The sequence below is a fragment of the Meles meles genome, chromosome 9 (assembly GCF_922984935.1).
Source record: "Meles meles chromosome 9, mMelMel3.1 paternal haplotype, whole genome shotgun sequence".
Taxonomy (NCBI): Eukaryota; Metazoa; Chordata; class Mammalia; order Carnivora; family Mustelidae; genus Meles; species Meles meles.
In genome coordinates, this window is record NC_060074.1 from 72,421,261 (window position 1) to 72,429,012 (window position 7,752).

A 7,752-nucleotide genomic window follows, 5' to 3' on the forward strand; every position below is an offset into this window, starting at 1 on the left:
GCACGGGCCGCGGGAAACACAAGGAAGCTGCTGGGTAGCAAATACAAAAATAGAAATTTGGGGGTACACCCGCCGGCTTTTCGCGCAGCTCTTTTCCCCCAGTTCGGTCGGGGCAGCTTCCCTTCGGCCTCCCGCGCCAGGGCGCCCCCTGGCGGCAGCGTTAGCAGCGGGCAGAGCGCAGAGGGCACGTGGGCGCACGGAGGGCGCGGGGGGCGCTCAGGGGACTCCCGGGCACGCTCAGAGTGGCGGGCACAGCCCCCTGGCGGCGGCGACGTAGTTATCTGGTGAGCGGCGCCTCGTCCCTCTGGTCCGGCGGGCTCACGGCGGTCTTGCTAAGCACAGCCGCTGAGTAGGGCAGGAAGCCGCTCTCGGAGCGAGGCGCCGCGGCGCTGCAGCCGAAGTCCGAGCCCCCGGCGGCCCCCGCGCCGCCTCCGCCTCCACCTCCGCCGCCGCCGCCACCGCCCCGGGAGCCCAGGGCCGCCGCGGCGGCTGCTGCGGCAGCCGCAGCGGATTGACTGCTGTGGCAACTGAGGCACGAGCAGGGCGCGGAACCGCCGCTGGGGGGCGCCCCGGCCGCCGCGGCCGAGGAGGCCGCAGCCGCCGCAGCTGCGGCCGCCGCCGCTGCGGAGGCCGCGCTGTTGAGCCCCGCGGCGGCCGCTGGCGTCTGGTAGAGGCCCGGGTGGCGGAAGCTGCACAACAGCTCCGGTCTCGAGTAAGGGTGCGACAGGGCACGGAAGGTGTCCAGCGGACGGATGGACGTGGCGAAGGGCGACGAGGCCGCGGCCGCTGCGCCGGAGGCCGCGGCCGCCGCGGCCGCAGCCGTGACACCCACGTGCGGGTAGTAGTGCAGCGGCACGTGCGAGTGGAAGGGGTAGGGCAGGCTTCCGGTGGCGGCCGCGTGCGTCATCATGTAGGTGTAGAAGCTGGGGTCGGCCGGGTGCGGCCACGACATAGCCAGGCGCTGCCGCTTGTCCTTCATGCGCCGGTTCTGGAACCATACCTGAGGGGAGAGCCGCGCCGCGGCCCGAGTTAAGGAGTGCCCGGAGGCCTCAGCCCCCGCCCTGGACCTCTCCACCCTTTCCGGACCTCCGCAAGGCCTGACCTACTACTCCCCTCAGACTGGGCGCCCCTTGGAGGCCCCTGTGCTCTCCCAGCTGGTAGTGAGGGCCACAGTGGGAACAGCCATGGGCACACCTTCCTGCGCGAAAATAGTCTCCTGCCCTCGGCTCCTGCTCCCTTGCTTTTTGCTGCGTTTAAGGTCCCAACGCAACCTTTCCTTTCCTTCCCGCCACCCAGTGGTGCCCAGCCTTGCTGAGCACCCCTCTCTCAATCCCAGGATTTGCACGGGATTCTAGGACACCTTTGAAGAGGAGCTATCTCGGTAGCTTTTCTAAAAGGTCGCAGCTCGAGGTCTTGCGTCCTCTGAGCGGCAACAACCTGCCCCAAGGGCACACGTTCGGTTTTGATATCGAAGGGATGATTTTGTTGGAATCGTTTGCCTCAAATGAGTGGCGGGAGCAACACCCTCTTAAACTAGAAGGGGACTTTTCTACCCCTCCCAATGCAGTCTAATGAAGACATCATTCGTCACAACTCTAAATTAAAGAAAGCCTGATCAAACCAAAGGGAGACTTCCACAACATCCCTTATCCCTTGCAATTTACTCTTTTCTTTTTCTAGTGTGGGATCCTCCGTGAAGTGTTCGCCAAGTCGCCCAACCTCCCAGCTGTCTCTCCCAGATTAATAAAATTAATCACCTAGAGATATAGAAGTAAGGACAATTTCGTTGTGTCCTCCCTCCCACCCCCCAAGGTTGCTTTCTTTCTCCCCCCACCCCACTGCTGCCCAAGAGAAAAATGTTTAGGAAACTACTTTCTCAACCCAATCGATCTTCAAAATACAGTATTCCTTTCTCCTTGTTGTAACGATTTATGTGGAAAATAAATCTCCAAGATCAAGAACAGATGAAAAGTTTCACCTAGGGTTCGTGCCAGAGGAACAAAGACCAGCCGGCTTTGCCGCCGAGGGGAAAGTGGGGCCATGGACATGAGCTAGGGACACCTGGGCAGGCGCTGGGCAGAATCGAACAGAGGCCAGCGTTTCCGGCATCGACTCCGCCATTCCCGGGCCTTCCCAGGTCAGCAAGGCCGGCCAACCCTTCGGATTCAGCAGCTGAGAAATAAATATGCCAGTTCCTTTGGTGACTCTACCCCGCGGATTTTCAGGCCCTCAGCTAAATGTGGCCACCCAGGAAGAAGAAAGGAGAAACAAAAATCAACCCAGACACCCCGGGGAGGGTAGAAAAGGCGCGTGCTGGAATCAATACCTTGATGGTGGTTTCGGGCAGGTTGAGCGCCGCGGCTAGCTCACACCGGCGGGGCCGAGACACATAGTTCTCCCTGTAGAACTCCTTCTCCAGGCGCGCGATCTGTTCGCGGGTGAACGCCGTGCGGTAGCGCCGCACCTGATCCGCGCCGGAGCCGGAGCCGCCCAGAGCCGCGCCCCCGCCACCGCCACCGCCGCTGCCGCCACCTCCATGCAGGCTGCCAAGGCCAGAGCCCGACGCAGACGTCGTGGTGCCGGCGGCAGAGCCGCTCTCCGCGTACCCTGGCAAACAAACGGCCGACAGTGCGAGAGTCACTGTAGGGCCGCGATCCGCGCGCTGGCTGAGCGCGGGTGGGGGAAGCCAGGAGAGGAAGGCGAGCTGCCTGAACTGATAGGGTCTGTCATGCTTATAAATTGCTGCCTTTAATGGAATCAATAAAGTTTGGGGACCCCTTCGTAACCAAATAATAAGAACTCAATTAGGAAGGTTTTTTTTTTCCTTAGACAATTGGAAATTTTCAAGTCAGGAGGAAAATTGGTCAAGGGAAAATGCCTACATCTAGGCGCAGTTTGGTAAGCTCTGGGTTTCCCCTGGTCTGGAGACAGCAGGGCAGCTTTTGTAGGGCTCCCAACCTTTCTTTGATAGTCTTTTGGGTTTGGCTAAAAAATATTTTTAAGATGAGAAAGAGCAACGCTCAAACCGGAACCATTGGGGAGTGGACTCTACTTTTCAACTCTTTTCTTCCGCTGACCCAAGCGGGTCTCCCAGAGGCGCCCGGCGACGCTCCCTCCGACTTACTCAGGATGCCCCCTCCACTCGGCCTTGGGGAATCAGGGGTAACGGAGTTCAGAGCAGCTACCAGGGCACCCTTCCCGTAGCGCGACTCAGCAGCTCGCTAGGGATCGGTCAGCTCGCACAGGCTTTTAGAAGAGCCCGCAGAAACATTTTCTAGGGCTCATGCGACAGCAGGCTGGAGGGCCTGGAACCCCCCAGGCGTGTGCCTCGCTGGGAGATTCAAGGAGCAAAGCGGGAGGAGTGCAGGGTCCCCAGCATGCGTCCCGCCCCCGCCCGAGCCCGCTGCGTGCAGCTTGCTTGCAGAAGAAGGTCGGTTAGGGGCAAAGGCAGTAGGAAGGGCCAGCAGGAGCCGCGGAGGAACGGGGAGGATGCGACCAGAGAGCGCGGCAAGGGCGGCGCGGTTACCTTTGCCATTGTTTTCCTTGAGCGGCGCGGCGGCAAGGCCGCCAGGGGAGCGCAGCGCGGAGCAGCCCACCTCCACGTCGCTGCTCATGTCCGCCTCGGCGGCCGCCTCTGAATAATGACCCGGCTTTTTACGGCCTTCGGCTGCCGAGGCGATTTCGGAGGAGACGGTGCTTTCGCTGCCCGGGTGCTGCAGGTTGAACAAAGTGTCTATTTCGAATTTGCCCTTGGCAGGGAGGTCTCCCAGAGCGCTGTGCAGGGGGGCGGACGGCAGGCGCGGGCTGAGGCGAGCCGGGTGCTGCGAATTTTCCAGGGCCTCGAGCACAGCATTGCCAGCCGAATCGGACAAATTGGAGAACCGCTTGCCGGCCGTGGGGCTGTGCAGCCCTCTCTCCATCAGAATCATCTCTTTTCTTATTCTTTCCATCATCTCAGCTTTCTAAAAAAATGTCACAGTGGCCCGCTGTCCCGTCCTAATGATGGGCTGCGCCTAGGGCTAATTCTCATTCAGCCCCAGCGAGCGCCTCTAAATATTATTATCTCTTTTGGAGGGAGGCGGAAAAATTGTGGGATGCCAGAGCGAGGGAATGACTGGTCAAAATGACCCATACATCCTTCCGAGCCCGAGATGTCATTCATCAAAAAGTAGCGCTCGCTCGTCATTAAGGTACGAATGACGCTGTTCGAATAATCATTTATTGTAACAGGTTTATAAGCAAATAAATACACGCTCCTGTCAGTGGGTAATGAAGGCGGCTTCGGAGCAGACAAATAGATCCAGGTAGGAGGCGAGAAGAGACAAGAAGTGAGGAGGAAGGCTCCGGTCCTTTGCCCGCTCAGAGCCGGTTCTGTTCGCCCGGGGGTTTGGCCTCGGGGGTGAAATTGACAGTCTGATTAATAGAGCGCGCCGCGGCACATTTCCCCCTTCATTTAGGGGCATCATTAGGCTCTCAGTTTGCTGGGTTGCCCCTTAGGTCCTAATCATGCAGCGCCTTCCTCATTTTTCCTCGGACATAGATACGTGTTAAATAATAGATAATGCTTTGATTTTCCAGAGTAGATCGTCGGGAAGCCCCCCCCCTTTTTTTAACATTTACAAGCGGGAGGGGTAAGGGAGGGGACCAGAGGGAGGATGTAGGAAGAGTTGCGTAAGGAGACCTTGCGCTCCTGTCTCGATTACTTATCTTTTGAATTTCAGAACCAAATATGTATTTTATTTAACAAATAAGGCGCCGAGTTTTCTCTCTCCCCACTTCTTCGCCTCAGCCTGGCTGCTCTCCTCCCACCCCAGCTGAGAGACAGAGAGAGAGAGAGAAAGGGAAAGGAAATATCGTACAGTTTTGAAAGCACTTTAGTGCTACGTGGCTGGGGAGGTGCGTTGGGCCCGCGCCTCCAAACGGAAATCATTAGGTCCTCTCTGATTTTTTAACACCGTTTGCAGAGTGAGTTCTGAACTTGAAGTCCTGGGTTTTTTACTTTTATAACCCTGCTGATGGATAGGCTTCTCGCCTACGCATTTTCCCTGGGGGAAATGAACTCGGCTGGACGATTTCATAGTAGAATTCGACAGCTAACTTTAAACACAGTCGCGATTTACGCCATATGGGCTGCCCCAGATCTACTTTCTACGTTGCCAGCTTTCCCCCTCCCTCCTCAAACTGAATTATTTGTGGCAAAGTTGCCGAATTTCTAGGTCAAAGGAGGAAAGAAGGGATTTGGCCTCCTTCCCTTTCCATCCGCTGCCCTCCCTTTTCCGGTCTGCTCTTCTTTCTTCTCTCCTTCTTCTCCTACCCGAACCCAACCTCTTACCTGTGGCCCTGAGTGTGTGCGGTGCTGAGTCTGGGCGCGGAGAGTCGCGTACCAGCCTTGCTGCTGCTTCCTGCGGCCTGAGCTTGGAGGCTGAGCCTCTTGGCGATAACTTTGATGGTCATAATGACGCCGGTGGCAACCATTTTAACGAAGATCAATCTTCACTCAAGGCCGTTGCACATCTCCTCCCGCGCTTGCGCCCCACCCTGTCCCGGCCCCCGAAGCACTGTGCGGGTCCGCCAGCCAGCAGCGAAACAGGAGAGATCCGCGGTCACAGGCAGGGGCACGATAAGATAGGGACGGGACACGGAGGTCGGCCTTCGAGCTTCCGAAGAGGCCGAGAGACCCTGCCAATCTGGGCGCTGGGCGCGGGTCCTGCATCCTCCCCTCAGCGCCAAATCAGACCCCAACCCAGCCCCCCTTCCTCCCTGCCGCCACACCCAGCACGTTGGGGTGTGTTAGGGGCAAACCCAGAATCTATTTGCCCATCTCTCCGTTGGCGCTTTCCTTTTAACCTTGAACCCGTTGGGGGCGCGTCAGGAATGTAAGGAGAGACGAGGTGTTAAGTATATTTATATACATTTATACACATAGTCAATGCCAAAAGTTTCTCTCCGGTTCCCCTCGGCGCCAACTTATTTCAACAACGTGAGCTTTGCTTAGAAAATCAAATCCACCTCTTTAGGCAATAAACGGAATTCTCCCCCAAGGTGAAAAATGCAAAGCTGGATAGACTGGCGGTGGCTAGAGAGGTGGGGGGCGGGGGGGAGGGACGTGGAGTGGGTGTCGGGAACCCGGAAGAGCACCGGCCTCGGCCTCGGCGTCCACCTCCCACCCTGTCCCAGAGGCCACTCGACTCTGAGCACTATGAGCCCTCCCTGAGGCGGCTTTCTGGCCCTTAAGGCGTTCAAAGATTAACCTTGCGAGTGCCCCCACCTCTCCCTCCTAGCTCCACAGTCTATGTCCCCAGCTCTACCACCCCCGGTAGGGTCGCCGGGCAAAGAGAAGTCGCTGCCCCAGGAACCTGGGAAGGGTACTCCCCCAGCCCAGTCCCACTTGCTTAGGGAACTGAATGGGACACTTCGGTCCAGGCTCAGGTTCGTGGGTGGCCGAGGCCCTGGCGGGGGTTGGGATCGGCCGAGGCGCGACCCAGGCGGAAGTCACAGAGGCCTTTATTGCTGTCGTTTGGCGCCCCCGTCTGTTTTATTCGCGGTTTCGGCAGCTGTGAGCCACTTTGAATCGCAGAAGCCGCAGCTGGGGGCTGAGGTGCGTACGGCAACCCCTTCCTCCTTCACTCTAAGCTTCTTCCTTTCTTCCCTTCCTCTGGGACCTGACGCCTCTGGTCCCAAAGCCTGCGCCAAACCGGACCTCAGTCTGTTGAAAAGGTAAAACACCATTTCTAGGCGACACCTTCATTCATTAGTGGTTTTGAAAACTATCTTGCACCTTTTAAATAACACTAATATTTCGTATTCTAGCACGTTAATTATAAAAGGTACATTGGAAAACACGTTAGGGAAATTACTCACAATAAAAGACACCTATAATTTTTCATTAAACTGCGTTTAGCAGACAATATTTCACCAGAGACGATGAACATCCCATAACAATATTTAATGTTCCTTACTTAATTTTAGATTCCACATCTACTAGCCTAGTAATGTTGGCGAACTTTTATGTAGCTTTTACTCTAAAATTACAAGTGCTTTTTACATATATTATCTCCTCTAAAGCTCGAAGCAACTCTAGAGATGGATTCTATTATCTCTTTTACAGAGATGGACTCTTTCCACACAGAGAGGTTGAAGGACTTGCTGATTTAAACTTTTCTCTGAAAATACCAAGTTACAAGGTTTCTAAAAGCTTTGGGGCAGCATTTTTGGTCGATTTTTTTTTCATTTTGCATACATCTTCCTGAAATACAAGCCTACCTCCAAAACACTGAGCCTGTATCGCGGATAGTGAGAAAGATTAACAAAAGTTCTGTTAATGTTTATTAATGAAATACCCAAACCTTGCACCTCTCCCAGACGGTGGAGGCTGAAACTGAGAACGACCAGTCAGATGCTCCCAGTTTTTATCCTAACCTCTGGGCCATATTGAGACCTTCTACTCACCACCAAAATACAGGACTCACTCAATAAAACAAGACAAGAGTCCAGCCCATGCCCCCGTGGTTTGTCAAGAATTTTTAAGGTGCATTGAGGGTGAGGGTGTGGGAGGGCCTTTCTCCAAATGGACTGAAAAACAGGTTTTTGGTCCAAAGGAGGAATTACATGAAAGAGGTCTTATTTATTTATTTATTTATTTATTTATTTATTTATTTTATTTGGAGGGGGAGGTTGGGCCTCCAGAGTACTTGTTTCTTGAGCAGCAGCAGGTCCTCCGAGGTGAAGCGGTAAACACTTTTGGCCTTGGAC

General features: G+C 55.6%; 1 protein-coding gene across 1 annotated transcript; it reads right to left on the reverse strand.

Moving 5' to 3' along the window:
* Window positions 1-277: 277 nt before the first annotated feature.
* EVX2 (even-skipped homeobox 2) lies at window positions 278-3,953 on the reverse strand. The gene is made up of 3 exons (XM_046018101.1): window positions 3,527-3,953; window positions 2,327-2,607; window positions 278-1,000 (listed from the first exon to the last, which is right to left on the reverse strand). Exons 1-3 carry the CDS (start codon window positions 3,951-3,953, stop codon window positions 278-280), a joined length of 1,431 nt encoding a protein of 476 aa, XP_045874057.1.
* Between the last annotated feature and the right edge of the window lie 3,799 nt (window positions 3,954-7,752).